The 23300-nt window shown below is 46.1% G+C and overlaps 1 protein-coding gene across 1 annotated transcript; it reads right to left on the bottom strand.

Annotated features, from left to right (window-relative positions):
* Positions 1–1294: 1294 nt before the first annotated feature.
* On the bottom strand, positions 1295–23138 carry MAP3K14 (mitogen-activated protein kinase kinase kinase 14). The gene is made up of 16 exons (XM_074940481.1): positions 22990–23138; positions 20558–20830; positions 19600–19669; positions 17123–17333; positions 16372–16980; positions 15209–15346; positions 12326–12455; positions 11415–11546; positions 10884–10988; positions 9211–9374; positions 8650–8800; positions 7604–7954; positions 6197–6303; positions 5699–5843; positions 5084–5184; positions 1295–4224 (listed from the first exon to the last, which is right to left on the bottom strand). Exons 2-16 carry the CDS (start codon positions 20808–20810, stop codon positions 4060–4062), a joined length of 2832 nt encoding a protein of 943 aa, XP_074796582.1. The 5' UTR covers positions 20811–20830; positions 22990–23138; the 3' UTR covers positions 1295–4059.
* Between the last annotated feature and the right edge of the window lie 162 nt (positions 23139–23300).

The raw sequence follows: 23300 nt of genomic DNA, 5'->3' as shown, positions 1-23300 counted from the left end.
CTGATTCCAGCGACAAGAGCTGTCCCCCACGTTTTACTCCTATTAGCACTGCAGAGCCATCCAGCTGCAGGGGAGGGACCTGGAATCTCATCTGGCTCCAGCAGCAACGGACTATTTCACCAAGTTGCACCAGCAGATTGTCATTGGCAACAAGAGTCAGGGCCGGTGGCGTCTGAGCTGGAAAGCCGTCTCTTATTTGCAAGGTAAATTTGATCTGGAATTGTTGAAACATGGTGCCCTGAGGCACCTTATGAAGTCAGTTTACAGAGCAGATCCACACTTCAAGGACAGTAAGGAAAAGCGATTGGCTTGTGGTACCAGTAATGAAAGTCAGCCTTGTCCCTGTCAGCTGGAGATAGTGGACACGAGGGCCTGCTCAGCTGACAATGGGCATCTGTCACATGGAAGCTGGATCACAGTGATATGAAGCTACAATGAAGAGGACAGCGTCGGATTTAAGGAGGACGAGATACATGGGGCAGAGATACTGGCTAATGCTGGTGTGCCAAAGCACAGGAGGATATACACATCCTGCCTACCTGGATTCACAAATGTTTACGCTTTTACTCATCATTCAGATAAGTTCCCAGCATAAAAAGGGCAGCATTAATGCTATAAGTAAAATGTAGAGCTCACTCTCCTAACACTGAGGGCTGCTGCATTTTGCTCTAGTGTTTAGCAGAGTTCGACACCAAAAGGTTAAAAAGGTGGAAGTTACTAAGGAGAAACTGGTAAAATTATGTAGTGTCCCCTCAGATACCAGAATGAGACTCTAAGGGCTTGTCTACATTACCCACTGGATCGATGGGCAGTGATTGATCCAGCAGGGGTTGATCTATCACGTCTAGTCTAGATGCAATAAATCAACCGCCGAGTGCTCTCCCGTCAACTCCCGTACCCCACCAGGGCAAGAGGCACGGGTGGAGTCGACAGAAGAGCGTCAGCCGTTGACTTACTGCAGCGAAGACACCGTGGTAAGTAGATCTAAGTAAATCGACTTCAGCTACGCTATTCACATAGCTGAAGTTGCATAACTTAGATCGATCCCTCCCTAGTGTAGACCAGGACTAAGTGACGGAACAGAGGGCATGAGTAACGCTATGTTTGAGTCATGGATATTTTTATTAAAACTCATGGGCAGGTCATGGGCAGTAAACAAAAATTCACAACCCATAACCTGTCCATGACTTTTACTATATACCCTTGATTAAAATGGGTGTGGATGAAGGGAAGCATGGCTCAGGAGGGCACTGCGGGGAGGGGGGGGGGGGCAGGCTCCCTAACCAGTTCCTGGGAAGTGGTGACCCCAGCTCTTGGCTCCACATGCTGACCCTGCTCTGCCCCAAGGCCCGGGTTCTGCAGCTCCCATGGGTCTGCGGGTGGAGGCAGCATGTGGAGATGAGGGAGGGGAGTTGCTGTCGCCCTTCCGGAGAGCCCCTCCCCCAAACTCCTGCTGCTGGGGGACCGGGGGCCTGAGATTGCCCCAGCAGCGGCCGGTGTGCCTGGCCCAGGGGCTACCCAAGCTGCTCAGGCAGCTCCCGGGCCAGGCGCACCAGCCATGCAGAAGTCATGGAGGTCACGGAATCAGTGGCTTCCGTGACAAAAATGGAGACTTCAGCATGAGCAACCCTTGGGGTGACAGGCAATACAGCGGGTCGCTGGTTTATGTTGGGGTTGCGTTCTTGAAAAGGGCAGCGGATCCCAAGATGGCGGATACTGGGGACCTACTGGTACTGCACTGGCATAGGCAGGAGGGGACGCTTGGGTGGGCGGGCAATGACTGGGGACAGAGGGGTAGGAGCGATCTGTCTGCTTCTCTCCCCTCTCCAGCCAGCCCGGGGGGGGAAGGGGAAGGCACAACAGATGCTCTGGCCAGGGGCTCCTGGAAAAATGTGCACACCCACCTGGGTTGGGGGCTTGGCTCAAGTGCTGGGGTGGGAGCAGAGCTGGGACTGGCAGGATGGGCCTGGATGTTAAATGGGTGGGTGGTGGCCCACCCATGGCTACTCATCTCTGTCCCATATCCGGCACTCATCAATAGGGGAACACGTTCCCTTTACATCGGTCCCAATCCACATATCCCAATCCACATATCTTACTGTACTGTAAGTTGCAAATGACGGATATTCAGATCAGGACCGACGTGAATTGGAACACGTTCCCCTATTGAGGAGCGACGGATATGCGAAACAATGGATAAGGGGGAGACATATACTGGGGATATCCAGTAGTTATGTCACAGCAACACACCATCAGCTGTTGACTATAATGCCACGGTTTTCTTGATAGAGGACAAAGAAAATCCTGCGCCCCAGGAGCAGAGACAGGAACCAAAGTCCCCACTGCCAATGAATTTGCTGCAGTTGACAAAGCATTAGGGTTTGGAATTCCTCAGCTCCGTGGAAAGAGATTCCAACCCCGGCAATGCTAATTCAGCCTCTCACTCCAAGGTAGCAGAACAGTTCAATGTACTTTATGGCTTCTGAAAACAGAAGTCATGGAGGCTCTCCATCAAAATTTAAAAAGTTGAATTCCCATGACACTTTTCTTAAGTGTAATGGAACTCAAGTCTCCCCTCTTGGTAGGAATGCCAGGTTTTATTTTCTAGCCGGTTACTGCTAGATGCCAGAGCTGGCTGCATTTCAGCTACAGTAGATATACGCTGTATAGTTGAAGTATTTTGAGATTAAACAAGTATAGAAATATCACTACACTGCTGCTGAAGAATAACCTCTTTGCTTGTAAAGTTCCACTCTTATCTTGGAATTCACGTTTGCAAGAGCTTTGATTTTCTGATTCAGGATTTTTGATCATATAATACAGCCGGAAACATTAACCATGCAAGGGACCATTGAAGATTAGAGGCTTAATGTGCTTGCATCTTCTAATAAAGGCAGAGGAGAACTGTACTTTAGCCCAGCATCACTTGCAAGTTTCACTATAATTTGCAACATGTTCTGTGGACAAACCACTCGCTAGTCAGGAACCATGGGTTCTAGTCCCAGCTCTGCCATGCATTCAGAGTATGGTTTTGGCCAAGTCACTTTGATCTTGCCTCAGATTTCTGATCTGTAAAATGGGGATAATGATAGTTGCTTCCTTACAGTACTCTTAGTCATGGCTCTAACAGAGGACTTACATAGTTCATTGACCTTGACATGCTCCATAGGTGTTAAATCTAGTTGCCATTCCTCCCACCTGTATTCTATCCATCGTATGGACAAACTGACTCTCAAAAAGGTTAGTCAAGGCACAGCACATAAATGGCAAAGCTGGGAACAGAACCCAGGAGTTCAACTCTCAAGCCTCCTGACCATGTATTCCCTTCTTTGATATATATTGTTTACAATAATGAAAGAGTGGGATAATGCAAGATCTCTGTGGACCAGAACTAAAAAGAGGGGTTGTTGAAATCAGAGGTGAAAGGAAAGCCCTTCTGGAGAGTGGCCCTAATCCTTTTCTGATCAGAAGCTGCAACCTCAAAAAACAGAGTGCTGCTGGGAAGGGAAACAGGGAATACAATGATTTGATTATAACCCTTAAACCCAGTCAGTTACAGCTTCTATTTTCCTCACTGCTCTAATCTTAAGGCAGTGATGCTATTCAAAACCTACAGAAACAGAATTTTTTTTTCCACCAAGAAAGGAGTTTGCCACCTCCTCATCCACCATCCTACTATACTCAAGATCCCCATCTTCCTTCCTCTAGAGTTCGAATTCTACGGACTTCATGTCGGAGTTCTGAGCAATCGGGGTGGCCAGCCCCTTCCCCAGCATTCTCCTGGAAAGTGCCGATGTGCAGCACTACAATCCTGTTCCTCTCTGCTGCATTCAATCTCAGCCTGTTCACAGCCCTCGCGCAAGAGACTGCTGCTTGGTCTGGATTCAGTCTCTGCAAGGCAAGGAATTGATGCACTAAAGCAGGGAATAGCTGAACCCTGAATCCTAGTTCAGTAGGAAACATCAATAGCTGCATTGGATGCTTATCAAGCAAAGTTGGTTGTGGGCTTCTGTAATTCCATGCTTCAACATAAGCAAGTGACCTCCAAGACCAAAAGCCTTATGGTCTATTCTCCAGCTGACCATGCTTGACTCTCCAGGTCCAACCGAAACTGCAGTCAGGAGCAAGGGTGCACTGCAGTTCTATACCAGAGTCAGGAACCTCCATGTCATAGCGAACAGGTTGACCTTCCTTTGTAACAAGGCTGAAAGCAGAGGCCGGTATCTGTGAACCAGAGCAAACAAAGCTTTGTGGCACTTGGCAATCAAAGTCTAATTCAGTGCATGACAGGAATACTCTAGCTGGCTAACAGCGTTCTGATTAACGAAAAGTGCAAGGAGAAAGGAGGTTCATGCTTGGCAAGGATCATGTCCTAATTCTCCCCTGGTGATTGACTATTTCAGAAGCCAAATCGAGATGGTATTTCTCCTGCAGCTGGATTCCCACAGACGTTTAGTGCCTACTGCTGGCTGTTCATTAACTGGAATGGCTGGGTTAGTTTAGGCTCCTGTGCCCTTCTCTCTTTAGCTGGACCTCTTTGCTTCGTGATTCTTAAGTGAATGGCTTATCCCAAAGGAGTATACTCCAATAATACAAATCCTTTACACTTCTACAGCCCCTTCATTCTGAGAAGGTCAAAGCATTTTAAGATCAACTGAGCCTCACAATCCTGCGACACTGGTAACTGCCCTTCCCTTACACCTTGCAGTCTCCAGCCAAGGCAGCCCAGTATTTACACTGGAAGCTGACAACACGCCCTCAGGGCCATTATAAACCGATGCACAGCCGTTTTCTCTAGCTGACATTCACTACATGCCTCTTCTATGCAAGCAGTATTCTAATTTCCCTAGAAAACCAGTAACGTTTCTAGTCAGAAAGAAGGAACCCCAGAAGTCTGAACAACTCAACCATCTCTCAACATTGTCTAAAAAGTACAACAAGTCAGTCAAGAGGGTGTGTAAGTGGACTAGCCCATTAACCCCCAAGCCACCACCACCTGCCCTCCATCAGTAGCCCACCTTTGACCAGCACGTGACGGCCCAGCCGCCACCATCTGAGTCACAGCACTTGGCTGGCTCCTCACCTGGCGGCTTATCCCAGTAGCAATGTCCCCCACCTTGGTCCTGTGGAACTCTCGGATATGAAGATTTTCTCCACTTAGCAACTGGATCTGGATTTTCACTCCTGAAACAGAGAGAGTCATTTACTCCTCCTGCAGGCTTGGTGGAGTTACAGTCTCTTGTTCCAACGGAGATCAGTCAGCGTCCAATGCCCTGGTAGGAGCCTGAGGTACAGGGTTTGCCACTAAGGGGCTCATGTGCGCTGGTCCAAGAGCCCAGAGGCACTGCAAATGCGTACGAGGCACAGAGCTGCACCCCTTGAAGCCATGCAGTCAGCAGTTTTCCTCTGGCTGCCTTACTCTTCAAGGGCCTGAGCACCCCATGAACTCACCAGGAGCTGCGGGCACAGCCTCTCTGAAGCTCATGGGCTTTTCACCAGATGAAGGGTCACAGACTTAACAAGACCCTCTCCCACCTCCCAGAGATGGTTCCTTTGTACCAATGGGGAGAGAAAACTTGGGGAAAAAAAACAAAACAGCTACTCCCATGCACAGTGGCTACTGAACCACCCCCACCCCCACCCCTGCCCCAAGATATGGGGTAGCTGTGTCCAGATTTGGAGACCCAAATCGACTCACCATTAAAATAGCTGGGGGTGTCTGTGTGCCGACTGCGATACAGCAGGTTGTTCCAGCTGAAGCTCTGTCCATCGGTCTGACTGTTCCAGGAGTGAACCCCAGAGCTCATGGTGTCCCTCAGGCTCTGAGAGGCCTTCAGAGAGTTCTGAAAAAGTAACCATGCATACAGCTCACTTCCCGATGCTGCATATACAAGGGCCATGCGATCCGTCAGTACAGCACCGCAGGATTGTCACTATTAAACCACAGTGTGAGCGCGCTGAAGAACATTTCACTAGCACCCACCTTCCTGTGTCCAAAGAAGGGAGAATCCCCTCCACAGAACAGTCCCTAGGCCACCCACAGATTGACCCAGAGATAATGGGAAAGGCAGCACATCTGCCAGGGGCCGTACTGCCACGTCTCCACTGCTGGTGACGCTGGACCTCCCATTTTACATCAGAAGGCAGATGCCTCTCATAACCACACAGCAACCACTGCTGGGATCTGTTTGTTCACCTTCTCGCTGGCATCAGACATGAGCGGGCTGTCAATGCTGAGACACGAGAGCATTTGCTCCTGCTCCTCCAGAGAGTACGGCTGTGACAGGCTGTTCAAAAACAACTCTAAAAGCAAAAGGGAGAGGAAATGGAGAGAGATTTGCAATTGTTCTGATCCCACACCTCCCCAACCCCTCTCCCTTTTGCTGTAATTAATACTTTAAACCCTGAATGAAGGATACTAAAGAAACGCAAAGCTCTTTACAAATATCACATTACCCTCAACTTCCCTGTGAGGTAGGTACTATTGTGCCCACTGTAAAGGGCGGGGGGGAGACTGAGGCACAGAGCAGGAAAGTGATTTACACATCACTTGCCAAGCCAAGAGGCAGGAATGGCACCCAGCAGTCCCAACTCAGTACTCTGATCACAAGATAACAGGAGGACCCAGAGTGGGCGGCTGTGTCTCTAGAGAACTCTTAGCCAAGCTAGAATTTAAAACAGGCCCTAGTCCCTGTAATCTCCTGCCTGGAGAGTATCCAGAGCTCGAAGTTGCAGGAAGACTGGGCTAATGATCTGAGCACAGGGACCCGCAAATGCTAATCCCCATTTTGTGGTATCAAGCAAATCTCAAAACAGAATTTCCTTATCTACTAGAGGAGCATTCTGCAGTAATACTGCCCTGCTGCATCTGACAGGAATTTGCCAAGATTGTGTTATATTTAAGGACTTCAGATTATTCATTCAAATACTATTCCTGCAGCTTTCCACATCATTCATTAAGTGAAAGAAGATGCCTGTCTACATCAGGAGAGAGCATATTAGTGTTATTCTGGCCAATGGAAAGGACTAAAACTTGACCAGTGCTCCTGCTGCACTTTCCAAGACACTGGAAATCAACCTGCTTGGCTGCTAGACACAGGAGATATACTTCCCACATTTACTTCTCCAGGAAGCTTACCAGACAGATCTTAGCTGCACTAGTCAGTTTTTCACAGCTCCTATCAATTATGCTTCATCCAGCATAACAAGATGGTTTGATGCAGCCAAAAGGTCTCCCACAAGTTAGAGCCCACACTATCTGCAGCATATGCAAATTTTCTATAGAGTTTAGGCTCTGCAACTGAATGGGGCTGAAAAGGGGCAAGGCACTACAGCCCTTCATTAAGGAAGGGCAGGGGAACCTAGAAGCATCAGTCTCAGAATCCCACACCACTGGTTCTGATGCACATCCTAGTGATTGAAAACCACTCATCTTGATAATTTGGGGGGAGGGGAGGTTAAGACATGAGGCGTTTTCCCTTTTCTTGGAAAAGTGAAAAACAAAACCATTTCTGGGCACCAAAGAGAAAAAGCCAGAAAACAGCAGCTGCATTATCACACACCAAGCTCTGTTAACAGAGTAGAGAGCTAGTCTCCATGTTACCTATTTCCAGCTGCTGAAGCTCCTGTTCCGAGATAGTTGTTGCCCGTTCTGAGGAGCTGCTGCTCTTGGTGGGGACAGGAGCCAGGGAGGAGGGGGAGAGTGGATCACAGATCCTAGGTAACTCCTTGCACAGATTCCAAGGGGTTACCTCAGTCTTCTCTGTCAGCTCCAGAGATGGTGGCTGCAGGCTTTGGGATAGGCAAGGAGCTTTGAATGCGGACCCAGGGCTAGCCAAAGTCTCAGAAATCAGGCTGACTGTTGGGGACAGGGAGGTGTGCAGATTGTTTTTTTCATCCAAAGATAAGTGTCTAGGTTCTCTGTATTCTTTCCAGGGGTTCTTCACATCTCCCACTAAAAAACAAAGACACATATAGGACTGTTATACAGAGAGATGTCGCACGCTTCTACAGCAGGCAGCACTGTATCTTGCTGTGGAATACCCAAGGGCTTCAAAAGATGAAGCCTATAACTTCCCTGTAAATCAGTTCCTCGCATATTACAAACTCTCTGGGGGAATCTATGAGATAGTCTCAAAGAAGGAACAATAGCATATGGATAGGTTTTATTTAGGGATGGGACACTATTTTCAGATTTGCTATATACTAAACACCAGCTGTTTGCCGTTGGATAGTGGGAGAGACATGGGGCTCTCGGGTTGCCTACCACAGCCTTGGCTCATGCTAACATTAGCCTCACAGAGAGCACAACATCTGCTTCCAACAATGAAGAGGGATGCAAGAGTGCATGCTAGTCCTTAAAATATTGCTATCTGGACTTTGAACTCATCAGGGCTCCTTTCCTGGTGATTTATATGAACAGGGTCATCTGCAGGCCCCATCCAACCCCAGGGGATGTAAGTGTTTTGTGTATACATGAGGAGCAGCAAGGCAACACATACATTACAGCACCAACAGGGGTCATTTTGTACAGTACTTGCATCTGGGAAAGTCTTTGCATCACAAGCAGCATGTTTCAGATGTGGCTGGTTTCTTACCCATTGTAGTTAGTAATAAATGAGCAGGACCTTAGAAGCAGGACATTCTTACCCTCCTGCAGAGCTATGTCAGCCTTAGTCTTCAACTCAGCTGCAGAAGCTCTTTTAAGTGGCTCCTTCTCTAGCCCGGCTTTAATGATCTCGACAGTGGAACGGTTACAGGAAGGTGGGATTTCCCTCAAAGGAGGTGGCTCTTTGACTATCTGTATCACATAAAACAGGAAGGGAAAGAGGTTAAACTGAATGAACGAACATTCCAGTCTGCTTCCAAAAGAGACAAGTTCTCCCCTAAGTTGGCCACATCCACCACTTAACTGTCTCTTGGCTTAAGAAGTGTGGAATCAGGATCAGAGGCCTGGTAACAATTCATTCTACAAGTAGTTAAGAACGTGCACCTCAGTGATGAGCAGAGGAGAAACAGGAAGCAACTAGTGTGCATGAACAAAATAGGGCCAACAAGTAAGCTGCTCCCAAATTAAGATCCCTACCACCTGCTAGTCCCCTATTTGCACCTTTCAGACTTCTTCCCTGTAGCTCACACCAGCTTGCTGGATATAATCAGAGTTAGTTTGTCACTCTGGATTTCTGGCATGGTGTACTGTGGATCACTCACCTTTAAGCAAAGAGGGTGGTTGTAATACCGGGTCCAAGGATGACACCCATTGAGCATGTGCAGCATCATGCAGCAGCTGCTCCAGACATCCACCTTTGAGTCACAGCGTTTTCCCATTACTACCTCTGGAGCCATGTGCGTCTCTGTGCCAGGCATGTAGCACCCTAGGGACACAAGTGAAACTCAGTGCATACTGAGCAGGTCTGATGGCAAACTCTAAGGCGGGGTTGGCAACCTATGGCACGTGTGCCAAAGACGGCACGCGAGCCCATTTTTAGCAGCACACTGCTGCCTGCCGGGTCTCAGCCACCGGCCCAGCTCAGCCTGCTGCCGAACCCAGGTCGGGACCCCGGCAGGCAGCAGTGTACCATTAAAATACCTGCCCGCCCTGCTCCGCTCTTCTCCACCAATGGCCCCTCCCCTGCCGGGGCAGGGTGAAGAAGCTTGGTCCTGCCGGCTGCTGCTGCAGGGCAGGAGAGCTCCCCCCGCCTCTTCTCCCAGCATGCTGGGTTCCTCCTCCTCCTCTCCCTCCCTGCCGCTGATCAATCAGCGAGGGAGGGGGGAGAAGCGGAGCTGCTCCAGGGAGGAGACGGAGAAGAGGTGGGGACAGGGCCTTGGGGAAGGGGGGAGTGGAATCAGGGCATATCCCCTCCAGCCCCCTGCCGTGAGCCGCTCTGGGCAGGAGGCTGTAACACCCCCATGCCCACACCCCATGCCCTGACCCCTGCGCCGCCCCCCACATACCCAGCCCCCCCACACCCCATGCCCTGACTCTTGCACCCCTCACATTCCCACCCCCACCCTGAGCACCAAATGGGAGCTCCTGCATGCCCCTCCCCCCACATTCCCACCTGCACCCCTTGCACCAAATGGGAGCTGCTCAAGTAAGCACTCCACACCAAAACCTCCTGCCCCAACCCTGAGCCCCCTTCCTCATTCTAGCTCCTGGCCAGACCCTACACCCCAACCCCCAGCCTGTTCCTTCACCCCCCGCCCTGTGCTCAGTGAACTCCCACCCTCAGCTCAATGCAGAGAGAGACAGAGAAAAAAAAATGGGCTAGAACCAGGGAGAAGGAAGGTAGACACTCTGTGGACAGGGCCGGGATCCCAGACCGGCAGCAGGCTGACAGGGGCCCTGGCCAGCAGGAGCCGGCAGATGGAACCCCAGACCGGCAGTGGGCTGAGCTGCTCAGCCCACTGCCAGTCTGGGGTCCCAGCCGCCAGCCCTGCTCAGCCCGCTGCTGGTCTGGGGTTCTGGCTGTCAGCCCCTCACCAGCTGGGGTCCTGGCTGCTGGCCTAGGTGAACGGAACCCCAGGCTGGCAGCGTAAGATCAGCATTTTAATTTAATTTTAAATGAAGCTTCTTAAACATTTTGAAAACCTTGTTTACTTTACATACAATAATAGTTTAGTTATACAATATACAGACTTAGAGAGAGACCTTCTAAAAAACGTTAAAATGTATCACGGGCATGCGAAACCTTAAAGTGAATAAATGAAGACTCAGCACACCACTTCTGAAAGGTTGCTGACCCCTGCAGTAAGGAGTAGTCAAAAGGTGATCCCAGGAGCCAAATGCAGCCCACAGGTGCCCAAAACTTTCATACAGCGCTACAGCTTATAAGGCAACTTGGCCCCAAAAGGGACAATACGGAACCATGGCAGAACCTTACCTGTCACCAAGCACTTCCCCAAGCCATCGGGATGAAGGCGAGCAGAGTGACCGAAGTCACAGAGGAGAGCCCGGCTTCCATCACTGGATAAGAGCACGTTGTCCGCTGCCAGTGAAAAGGCTTAAAATCAATGTCCTATTCATTGAAGTCTGCCCTATGCAAAAGAAGCCAAAGCCAGGAGCCAAAGTCCTTGTTGAGCGCAAACCTAGGACACTTCTCATGCTGACAAAAGTAAGCAAATACCAGCAGCTAGAGGAAGACATAATGCCATGCATGAGTCTGCCAATTCTGACCTGCAGAGTCCCCTCTACTCCAGAGTTGGGCCTCCCCAAGCAAAGTCATGCCAAACTGAGTGGTACAGAGGAATAAGTGGAGCTTACTATACTCACCACTTATGACTGAATGTAGAGCCTGAAAAGCTAGTGCACTAACCCACTGAGCCACCCAGCAGCCATCTGGAATTAGTAAGAGCCTGTTCTGTCAGATGTTAAGAGGAAGAAGAGTAATAGGGTGTTTTACATGGAACCCTACCTTTGACATCTCCATGCAGAATGTGGTGAGCATGAAGATACTCCAGACCCTCTAATGCTTGACCCAGGTAATGGAGGGCTCTATCCTCTGGCAAGTAGCCACTTTGTTTAATCAGTTGGCCTAGTGAGCCACCTATGAGAGAATTCAGAGTGCACACATTTCAGTCTTATATCTGTCCAGTATTCCTCAGGAGCATCAACATTCCTCCCCTTCTGCTAGGGCCAGAGATAGCCATAAGATCAGAGGGGTGACATTTGTCTCCCACGAATGGAAAAGTTCCTGTTATTTATTCCCAGAGTTCTTGCTGTCCAAGTAACCTCCATTTTTCAAAGTCCCTTACTTTGGTCTCACATAACTCAATGGCCTCATAGCAACCAATCATCAATCTGACAGGACCAACCCCATCCAGCCCCTGCTGGTCATCCACTGATCCCTGAAGAGGCTGCGCTTTCTGTTGCCCCTGGTTGAGAAGAGGAGCTGTGTGCAAGGGAGTACCAGGTTCAACACATACTCCTCGCTCCACACAAGTATATTACATGAGATCAGAGATTCATTTCACAACTTCGGTCTCAATAGAAAACACTGTAGCATCAAAGCAGACAGGTGCTTGCTTTAGTTTGAGGCTTAGAGGAATTTTGTTGGCTTTCTAGTTTTAAAAATATAAATCCAGAAGTGAGAGGATCACTCAAAATAGATGTCCATTTCTATGCACTAGTGGTGTTGACCTGCCACCACCCCTCCCACAAGAAATTAACTCCAATGAAAATCCAGAATACCACCAAAGGGATAAAAACATTTAAAATTGTGGCCTGGGTGGGGGAGGGGGGGGAAGAGAGGAGGAGAGAGAGAGAGACGAGGACATCAATGCCTACTTCGTTTGATGGTTACAAAGGTGCTTCCATCTTCCTTACCCTCCATTAGCTCCATGAAGATAGTAACCCAAGGACCTTCCTTCACGGCTCCATACAAAGGGACAACTTTGGGACTTGTCACTCCAGCACATGTCGTCAACTCCTCTGCACGAAAGTGTTCGACTTGCACCTGGAGAAGCAAAGAAGAAAAACTGGAGTCACGATGACTGATTCCAACAGCTTAGTTAGGTCTGTACAACACCCTCCCCTTAAAGGATTCCTTTGGAAATGCAGCTCTTCCCTCCATACGTGGGACAGCACCACTCAAAATTCTGAGCATACGTACTCTCTGTGCACTAGAACAGATTACCTTTCTGTTCCACAGTCAGAGCCAACTGGACTTTAGCAACAGAGTACAAGAGACAGTACTTGGTGTTTTGGAGCAGACACTTTTGAACAAGAAGTGCACTACAGAATCCGTAACACTCAAAGCTACACAGCATTTGAAAAATGGCCAGAACACAGCTCAGGCTTCAGTGCCCTCTCCCCAGAATGCCTCCTCCCCTTGGTCTCCAGATTATAGCTGAGTGAATAACATTTTGGAAGGAAGACAAGACATAACTAGAGCAGATTTGGTTTAAAAAGGAAACTGGCAACTTCACACACACTTCGGTCTGAACATTTATCTAGCCCACAACATTGCTCAAAACGGACAGGAAATTTTCTTCTAATCTCACTTTTCAATTTGCTCTGTACATTTGATAGCACACAGTGTAGTCAGTGTCCCTGTTTGTGCTTGTCTTTCATACAACAGGAAGAAAACATTTTTATAAATGCCAGGAAAATGTGATTGTAAAAGCCACAAAGGATGGGAAAAACCAGGGGAGGTATAGCACCCAGAATAACTTGTAAGCAATTTTTTTGAAAGAGATTAGATTTCAAGTTCTCTTTATATGTCCATGTACAGTAATCTGCTCTATCTGTCACCTCTTTAGGCAGTAGCTATGCTACACAAGAAAAACTAAGCAGAAAGTTGATTCACATCAGTAGGCCAAAAAAAACACAAAACTAGACACTGCTGAAGACTAGAAGGAAACCATGACTCATTTGGACACTGGTGGGAAAAGGATGCATCATGTTTCATTGTTGTCAATGGTCCAGCCATAGCTAGTTTGGTTTAATCTCAAGAATTTAAAAGCCAGCTGCCGATATCAAGTTTGATAAAACATGGGTAGGTAGCTCAAGTCCCGTAAAAACAGAGGTGGCATTAATTTCAGGCAAGCCAGGCATTGCACCTCATTTCCATATTAGTGACTTTAAAGTGTCAAAACTTGGATCTTCATATTTCTTAATTGCTGGTTAAAATCCACCTGTTTTTGATGATGAAGAAATGCAACCTGTCAGAAATCCATCCTTTCATGTACACAGCTGCCTTCTGAAGCCTGCGAGTAACAATTTCAAAGGTGACAGGCTTTTTCAAAATTTACCCTGTACTGGACAATCCTATTGCAAAATTATCTGAGTGCATGTGTTTGCCAGGTGGATAATTAACCCAAATGAAGAGATTTTGTACATTATGACATTAGCATAACTTGCTCACATAGTGGCCATATGTCATTGTGTGTATTTTTTAGATGTACGAGGTATCACGGGTTTCAGAGTAGCAGCCGTGTTAGTCTGTATCTGCAAAAAGAAAAGAAGTACTTGTGGCACCTTAGAGACTAACAAATTTATTTGAGCATAAGCTTTCGTGAGCTTCATCGGATGAAGTGAGCTGTAGCTCACAAAAGCTTAAGCTCAAATAAATTTGTTAGTCTCTAAGGTGCCACAAGTCCTCCTTTTCTTTTTTAGGAATCACAGGAAATTTTAGTATTGCAACATTTTCTGGTTTGTTTTAACTCTCTCTCCTGCACAGCTCACAAGTGAAAAATGTGAGAAGAGATCAGATGTATTTTTTTTCCCAACTTGGTTAATTATATTTTTGCTTGTTTGTTTCCACCTGGTAATCAGTCAAGTTGAGATGGATTTATTTATAGCTTTTAAAAAAATCTAAACCTGCCCTTATTACTCAAAAGGATTCTGAACCCAAACTTTCTAAAAGTCAGTTACCTCCCACACTCTTGACTAGAGTAATATAAGGGGAAAAGTATTAACAGCCACCAGAAAGCACATGCACTCTGATACCCAGAGGACTATGTAGTGAGATTATGAGAGAATGTAATTTGTATTAATATAATTACCTACAAAGGTGGGGGCATAGCTAAGACAAATCTTCAAAGAAATTCCCAAGTTCTATATGCATCATTTCATGAAAACATCTGACTTTGTTTACTGTACAATATCTAAAACAAGCTGGACCATGTAGGATCCTGGAAAAGTGTAGTTCCTTTGCAGAGCCTATAATACAAATTCACTACACTTTACAAGCATTGTTCAAACGTAATATGCAAATGATAATGCCAAGAAAAAGCCTTAAAATTAACCCCATATTAGGGTATATGCAGCCACAATTTTTTTTCCAGTATACACGCATCCAATATAGGAAGGTGCACCTAACCTTTTGCTCTTTGCTTTTGGACACATTTTAAGAATACAGTTAGATTCATGCAGCAGCTAAAAACATACTTCTGGTCTTAAAGATTACCCAGAGTCCACAGTAATCTCTCAGCTCACAATAACAAGTGTGCCTCACTCGATAAAGAAGGACTAGAACTGATCACTGAAATACAGGCTCCCTACCTTATCACACAGACAAAAGTTTGGTGTTTCCATACCAATGCTTTGCAGTTTGCCCTTGGATGCACAGCCTCAATAGCACGGACTCTCATAAGAGTAAGATACCTATAGTCCTTGGGAGTTGGAATGAAAACAGACCCAGCTTTTACTTTCTTTGTGCCTTCTTTTATTGGACATATCAAGCTTTCCTTTGTTTTCTTAAGTTACCTTTTTGGCAGCACACTGAAATCCAGTCTGTTTGTCCTCTATTTTGTACACTTCCCCAAAAGAGCCAACGCCCAGAGAGTCATGGCACTTGGTCCAGTGAACCTCTTCTCGGTATTCATAGTCCACCGGCTTTAGTTTCTAAGGATTAGAAGTAAAGACAAGATGAAGCAAGTATGCAGGAACATGGCTGCCAATCAGCTGTGTCAAGTCTAAGACAGAGCAAAGAGCTGGGATTTTCAAAAGAAACTAGAAGAGTTAAGGGTCCCAGAATCACTCAGAAGTAACTCTGGGCTGGGATTTTCAATTCTTGCCTTTAACAAGCCCTCCCCTCCTGCTCCATCTAGATTTCTTGGGTCACTGGTTGGGTCTCTGGGATCCAAATGACTATCCCTCCATCCTAAAGAGAAAATGAGCTATCCCCTGGATGCCTAAAGATTTCTAAATAACTAGCCCATCTTTAAAAGGCTGTTCTTTCCACAGGCTGAGCAATGCAATGCACGCACTGGACATTGCTGTAACAGCTAGTGCGACAAGATCCAGAAGTAGAAACAGGTCGATATTTTGTGTCTGCACGATTTACATGTGCTTCCGTTGCCCCAGGAAGCCCTGCCTATGCAATGGGTATTTAGCTGTGTAATCACCCAGCTTGTTGGTACATGGAACAAAAGCGGGGTTTGCAGGTGCAAGGGAAAAAGTCTCGCAGGTGCAGCTTATCAACCCTCTGACCACTGGATTCAAAATAAATTGCAAATTGCATATGGAAAATAAAAGCTTATGACCTATTCACCCATATGGCCCTTTTACCACTGAAAAATTAAACAAAGGAAATCTTTGAAGACTGGCTATGCGCCAAACCTCTTCCTACTATAAACACCCACTAAACTGAGCTCTTGATGGCTCTCACTGAGGCATTTTAAGCCACGTGAACTATGAAGGACATTGCAGACTGCACGAGTTAGAGTACTGCTTAAATTCACGCGCACACTATAGGAGAATTTACACCACTACAGATATGACTCAATCTTTATGAGTTAACTCTACGGGAGTCTTTTCCCTACATCACTAAGAGGCATTTAGATATGTAAATTCACAGTCCTACTAAAACAGAGACGGACACACTGCCTGCCACCATGTCAGCCCAAGTACTAGGCCATAAGTATCACCTCAGTAAGCAGCACCCCCTCATTGTCATCTGTCTCTCGAAATGGCTCCTTCAAATCCAGACCACCTCCTCTCCACGTCTTGGCCAGGCTGGCTAAATTCTGCGGCTCACCGAGACTCACACTCCCCTTAAGAGCATCCACCAAATATTCTTCCACAGAAAGTTTGTCCAAGTTGGTTTCCATGGACTGGCTGACACATTTTGGGAAGCTGTGTTCTAAGCTTAGGCCAGACAAGTGACGCTCACCATTCGCACAGGCCCGATCATCAAGGAGATAAGTCTCCAGAGGATTGTGTTTCATGGCACAAAGAGGACTGTCCAGAACAGGGAAGCAAGGGGGCAATCTGTTGTAAGGGAAGGGATGGAGGGTCTCTGGCTGAGGCACAAAGTCACCCTGACAGTGTAGCTTCCAAACATGGTTCAGGCACTGTACTGGGCTTATCAACTTGTGCAGTTCTGGTCTGTGCAGGTTCCTTAGCGAATGGAGTTTGCCTGCGAGCAGAACTTTTCTAGGTTTCTCAAATGGTATCTGATCACAAATTGAGTCCTTGCAAGGTTCTGAAAAACAGGAGCTGTTACTGAAGAGTGTGTTTTGGTGAGTTTCATCCTCCTGGAACACAAGAGGAAGAGAGTTAGACAGGAACTCTAACAATAAAATCCAGTCTCAAAATTCAAACCAATCACCATCAAAGAATTATATTACTCCTATGATTTTCCCTCCCAAACCATGGGGCTGAGCTTTTGTGTCTCACCTGGACTGGGATCGGTGTACAACTTTCCTGTTCTGGAGTTCTGGGCCCTTGCTTAGCAGAGGCCAGTGTTTGTATTCTGACCCTGGATCTTTTCTTGCGACGTTTCTTCCTGCCTTTACCATGATGCCTTGACCTCCAGAAGGCTGGTGCCATTTTCCCTTCTGTAGCATGGGCCACATTGTTGGGGATTTGATCAAGACTGTCTGACCGGCTACCAACAAGAAAAGCAAAGGACACATTTTAATATGACAAACAACAGGCGCAAATCTTCCCGGGCTGATCACTGCCAATAAAACAAAACCAGACAGGAATGGACATTACCAGTATTGCTTTCTCAGTAGGAAAAGTTACAAATGCAGCAGCATATTTGGCATTACACAGGAAAAAGATATCATGAAAGAAGGTAGACAGCACTGGGCCCACTAGAAGACATTGTCAATGTATTTTGGAAGGTACAGATTGGCAAGGCCCTGGAGGGGAGACTATTGGAGCCACTGGCAGTAAAAATCATTGCCAAGTTGCGTTATTGGCACAGACTAGCTGTGTATTGCATGAATGTTTAATTAAGTTCACAATTTCTCTTATTTAATCAATTAAAAGAAACCTGTCAGTGTGCTTAGAACAAAGATCTTTACTTACATTTTAAAAAGCAAATTTAGAGTTAAAGAAAGGATCTGGACCAATTATTTAACAGAGTAGTCAAAATCTAAGCCAAAAACCTCTAGTCTGTGATGACTGCTACTGTAAAACTAAGATAGTTTTACTAGGAAAGCATAGCTATGCAAACCAGCACCACCCATAGATTTATCTTTCAGAAGACAAATATTTACTTTATTAGTCATTCATTAGTCACTGGCCATCAGAAGTTGTTTGTTTTCATCTAACAGGTCTTTGTCCTGTTCCCTAGAAACAGCAGTGCCAGGAGAAGATGTGAGACTGCTCCTCACAAAGAATTTCCAGTTTTAGATGTTAAGTACTATGTATTGGTCCAAGCAGTGTAGCCACCTGCCCTTATTACTCTTTATGCAGTACCTGTCGAGTTTTTCACAGCTTTTTCAATCATTCCCAGAAGTCTCTATCACTGCACATTTAGCTGGTTTAGCAGCCGAGTTGTGGGTGCTAAGCTCATGACAAGATGGTAGCACTAAGCATTGTACATGTTTCATTGTACTTCTTACACACTTAAGGGATTAAATTATGTGACAGCACAATTTGCACTTTTTCAAAGGTTGCTGGCATAGAGGAAAACATTTACCGTTCTAGCGGAAGGTAAGGCAGCAGTGGGTATAAAACAGAAGTGTCAAGCATACAGCCCTGTATATTTTTAAGGTTAGGCTTGACAAAGCCCTGGCTGGGATGATTGAGTTGGGGATTGGTCCTGCTTTGAGCAGGGGGTTGGACTGGATGACCTCCTGAGGTCCCTTCCAACCCTGATATTCTATGAATCAGATCCACTCCCCTGGAAGCTTTCATCTGGTCTGTGGTGCCCTTAAGCCCACATCAAAGCAATCCAGACTGGAACTTGTTTTGCAGGACTAAGAGGAAGCTGGGCACTTGCTGAAAATGAGGAAGCTTATGCCTGATTGGCCACAGGTAACTAAGCCCCACCATCTTACTCCAGAGCAACAACCCCTTTCGCCGACGCCATCAGCACTGAACTCGGCTTCCAAGCTCCCCATCAAGCCACTGCTGCTCCTCATCCCAGCCAAGGCAGAAGGGCCCCAAAGTTCCACTTCCCCCTCCTGTGGCTGCTGCTCCCTGCCCTTCTATTACTCTCCCCTGCCTTTCTCTGCCACCCTTCCTCTTTTCTTTTCCCCTCTGGATTACTGGCACTGCTACAGAGTCCTGCAACACCAGACTTATAGGTGTGGGTCCTTCTCCGCCCACCTTGCTCTTCCTGCTGTTTCCACGGAACAGGACACAGACCTGCTCCTTGTGTTATCATTGCCCCCACCAGCCAATCCAGCCTCCCACTGCTTTCCAGAGGAAGACATGGGGAAGAATGCATGAACCTGGCTGAAGAGACATTCTTCAGTTAGAGAAGACTGAAAAGATATGTCCCTTAGCATGAACTTTCTTCCTCCAACCCATGGACCTAAACTAAAAGGGACTTTCAGCTGCCACCCTCAGAGTGATTGTGTGTAAATGTTCACTGGGAAAGAATCAAGATCCTAGGGATGAACAAGGATGACTGCAAGACAGCTAAACACATAGCCCTCAACATGCTTTGTGGGGCAGCATGTCACAGGACAGGATGTGATGCAAACGTAAAGAGAGAAAGTTACCTGGGAAAGTTACCTGGGTTAAAAAGTGTTGCAAGTTCCCCACACTCCTTAGGAAAAAAAAGAGTTCATCAATTCTAAACAGAGTTTCTTTAAATAAACTGTAGCAGTATACAAAGGGGCACCACTGAAGTAGAGTGATGTGAGACCAGTAAATACTACATGGATATATAACTATTTTTAAAGGCCTCTCACCTGTAACGTTTACTATCAGCTATGAAAGGCCTTTCTGAAAAGGTGGGGCTGAACTCCTGACTGTTCTCACCTGTATGAGAGAAAACAAGATCATCATAAAGCTTAAATATTACATAGTTTCCACTGATGGCAGCAAGTGTCTGAACAAGGAGACAGTGGCAACATCTTGCTGAATCAAACCGTAATCCAGGAAAGTCACCATATTGGTCATGACCAGGGATCTTATAAATCAGTTTACCACAGGAAAACAATTTGTATTTTTACATTTTGTGAAAAAAATAAAAACATTATAGTAGAACTCTGTGCCACCAGTGTGCACACAGGAATATGGGGAATTAATGCTGACAGCCCTGGGCATCAGGGTTCCTGCTGACAGATTTCGTTTTAAATCGCAAAAAACCCACCCCCACACAGATTTGTTTTTTTTAAATTGAAGAATTTGGGGGGTGGGTTCATCATGGAACACTAGGATCCCTAGTTATGACATATCATGAAGAGCTATAGTATTTTTTCTGAGATCAAACACTCCCCAAACACTAGGAATCTTCCCTCCAGTTCTTTCCTCCCCTTGCATCTTCTGGAATTTTCAAGAAACTCAGAACTTACTGCCATAGAATGTTCATTGCTGGTCATAAAATCAGGGACCAATGACCCTGGCTTGGGACGACAATGTGGGTAGGTGCTGCTGCAGGAGCAACCTTATGCAGCTCTGAGAATACCCCTTAGTCATGGCCTGTAACCACCCTGCTATTCCATTACTTGGTCTTTATTCAGCAGAGACTGCCAAAATAGTCAAAGGTCTGGTGACCTGGCTAAATGGGAACTGGAAAACGATCACCAAATTCACCTTGCCTACAATCACAAAGACAGATGTGAACCCAGCTCTCCAGAGATGCAAAGCTAGTGAAATACCCCACTGCACTACCTACTCCCCTCAACAAAAAGCTGTGCAACTCACATTCAGCCTGGGCGATGATAGAAATGGATGCAGAACCCCCTTCTGTCTCTTCTTTTGCTGTTCCTTTGGTGATCACATCTTTCAGGATCTTCCATTGACTGTGGAAGGCAACTTTCTCTGAATCTTCTACTTTGCAAACACTGCTCTGCTTCTCACTCACTGTTTCACTCAGCCCTTTATTAGCAGAAAGCTCCTTCTGGTGCCCGATGGTGGGGTCAGGAGCTCCTTGGCATGCAATTTCCATCACGGCCATTTCATAGGTTCACAAAGACACTGCATAAAAAAAACCCTTGTTATAATATTTTATCCTTCTGTAGATTTTTTTATTCAAGAGTCTCAACAATTAAGTTTGAACATCCACATGAAGCAAGGGATAGCTTAGATTTTGGTGGCACCATATGTTCCCCCAGGTCACACAGAACTACCTGGGAGCTGTGAACAGAACTCTGGCATCCTGGGTCCCACTTCCCTGCTCTTACCACTAGGTCAGAGACACAAGATGAGATCTAAAATCTAGGTTAAGACTGAAGATTTTTCCTTCATCTCATATTCATGTGGCCTAACTACAAAAAGTAATCAAGCATAATTATTTAAAAGCCCCATCCTTTTAAAGAGGGAATGGTCACTCAAATCCACTCTGTTTCCTGAATGATTTATCAGGTGGATCTGCAGCTTCCATATTCTCCGCACATTCCCTTACAACCTGTACCTTTGAAATGGTCAAGTAGTATTCCTGGCTGTTCTCTCCCCTGCACTGGCTACCATCTTCGAATTTTTTTGTTACAGTTTGTGTGTTAAGGGTGGTTGGTTTGTTTGTTTGAGAGGTGGAGGGAGTTTGAGTTTGTTGGGTTGTGTGTGTTAAAAAGAGGAAAGTATGCTCTAGCTATTCCTTGCCTGTCATGAGTCATTTCCTCATTCCAATCCATCCACCAGTAAAAGCGAGATCTTAAAGCAACTGCTTCTTTTATTAAACAGCTTGTGAAAATTCAGATTCTTATAGTAAGTGTAGACAGATGAATATTGTAAGTCCCATGCTCCCCCCCTCCACAAAATGTAAGACAGGAAAAAGTGATGTTTGAATAAAACCAGTAAAAGCAGAAACAGGACTATTCCAAGCGCATGTTCATCAGCTTATTGAGTATCACAGTGCTCAGACTCTGATTTTGCTGGTCACTGCCTGGGGTAACAGAACTTAATCTAAACATGCCCCTGGCGACTACAGGTATGATCTTCGAAGGAGCACTGAGGGTGCTTAGCACCTCTCAGGATCAGTGCCTACAGGGCCACCTTAAGAAAGAAATGAATTGTTTGGACTCAAGTGCACATGCTTGTGTGGTTAGCAAATAAGCCACCTCACAGCCTGGCAGGTAGACAAGATAAGTCAACAACGACCACATTTAGAGGCTAATTGAACACAGAACAGCTGCTGTGAGAAAGATGTGCTGGTGACAGAATCCTTCTCACTACACTAACTCCCCTCTGCCTCTTCCCTACAGAAATTATTTCAAGTCCAAGTGCTGTGAACTAATCTCCCGGAGCAGCAGAGTCAGCCTGCCAAATGACTGACTCAAACCACCAGTGACCTAGTAGACAAGTTCAGAGCTATTCTTGAATTCACACTCTCCTAATTTGCAATAAACTTACCTCAGACTCTCTCCTTGCCTTCCCCTCACCCCCACAAGACCCAGAGAGATCTTTGAACCCTACCTCCCCAAAAAAAAAAAATACAAGCTAAAACATCAGTATCATTCCCAAAAACTGCACCTCAGTTTTGTTAAATACATTTAGGGAGACTGAACCATCACAACCTCTTGGTTCCCTTGAAATGGAAGGGAATCACACAGATATACTGACATTCAGGTCAGTGCAAGGAAGACTTATTTTGTGTGTAAATTAAAAAGGAGAAATACCAGTCTTAATAGAAATCCCATGTAGCTAGTGTAAACAAGACTCTTTATTAAATTCACTGTAGAGTCAACTTAATACATGATTCAAGTCAACAGGGCTGTGAAGGAGTAAAAATCAAAAATCTGGATGAGTTTGTTACCTCAAATTATAATGCTAATCTCAGTTTCCAACTAAGGACAACTAAGTTGTGGGAATTCTCACAGATATTAGTTGGAAATGGGAGACTGAATAAAAAGGACTGGCCATCATGTTTATAACCACAACATTCCCTGGAACCACAGGTTCCAATCCCAGCAGATTCAACCCTTCCCACATATGTAAACTCTGTTCTATGCACAGTTGGAGGTGTTAATCCCGAAAGGTGCCAAGTATCCACAACTCTTATTGATTTGGTTGCAGGCACTTACCACCTCTTGGCACACAGCTTTTTTCAGTTAGATTTTTAGAGAAAAAGGCCTAGATCCTGAAAGGTATTTTGGCACCTAACTAATTGAAATCAATTAGGGAGTTAGGTGTCTAAATACCTTTGAGGATCTGGGCCAAGGTCCTGTGGGCTCTGAACAGACATTAAAGAGAAGTTTGCTCCAGGGCTCCCCATAATGGGGCAGCGTTGCTGGTTGTCCATCAGGGTGATACCCTACCACTGCGGCGGCAATCACATTCCCCCGAGGTTGTCACTACATACTCTAGCTGGTGAGAAAGAAAAGTGAGACAGAAATGCAACATTTATTAGGACTATATTCTGCAGTTAAGACAGGGGTTCCCAGTTTCATTAATGAAATTGCTTCTTTAATTTCAAAACTGCATCTCCCCCACCACCCCCTCCCAAAAGTCA

Source organism: Natator depressus, chromosome 27, assembly GCF_965152275.1.
Source record: "Natator depressus isolate rNatDep1 chromosome 27, rNatDep2.hap1, whole genome shotgun sequence".
In the NCBI taxonomy this organism is placed as follows: domain Eukaryota; kingdom Metazoa; phylum Chordata; order Testudines; family Cheloniidae; genus Natator; species Natator depressus.
This window is presented reverse-complemented; position numbering and strand designations above follow the sequence as displayed.

Bases quoted from the DNA above. Each gene is read 5' to 3' on its own strand.
- MAP3K14 (XM_074940481.1), bottom strand. From the start codon at position 20,810: ATGGCCGTGATGGAAATTGCATGCCAAGGAGCTCCTGACCCCACCATC. The intron at 15,347-16,371 runs GTGATACTTATG...TCTAATCCTTAG, and splicing joins AGGGGGTGCTGCTTACTGAG to AAACTAAAGCCGGTGGACTA. The intron at 11,547-12,325 runs GTAAGGAAGATG...ATTCTCTCATAG, and splicing joins CTTCATGGAGCTAATGGAGG to GTGGCTCACTAGGCCAACTG.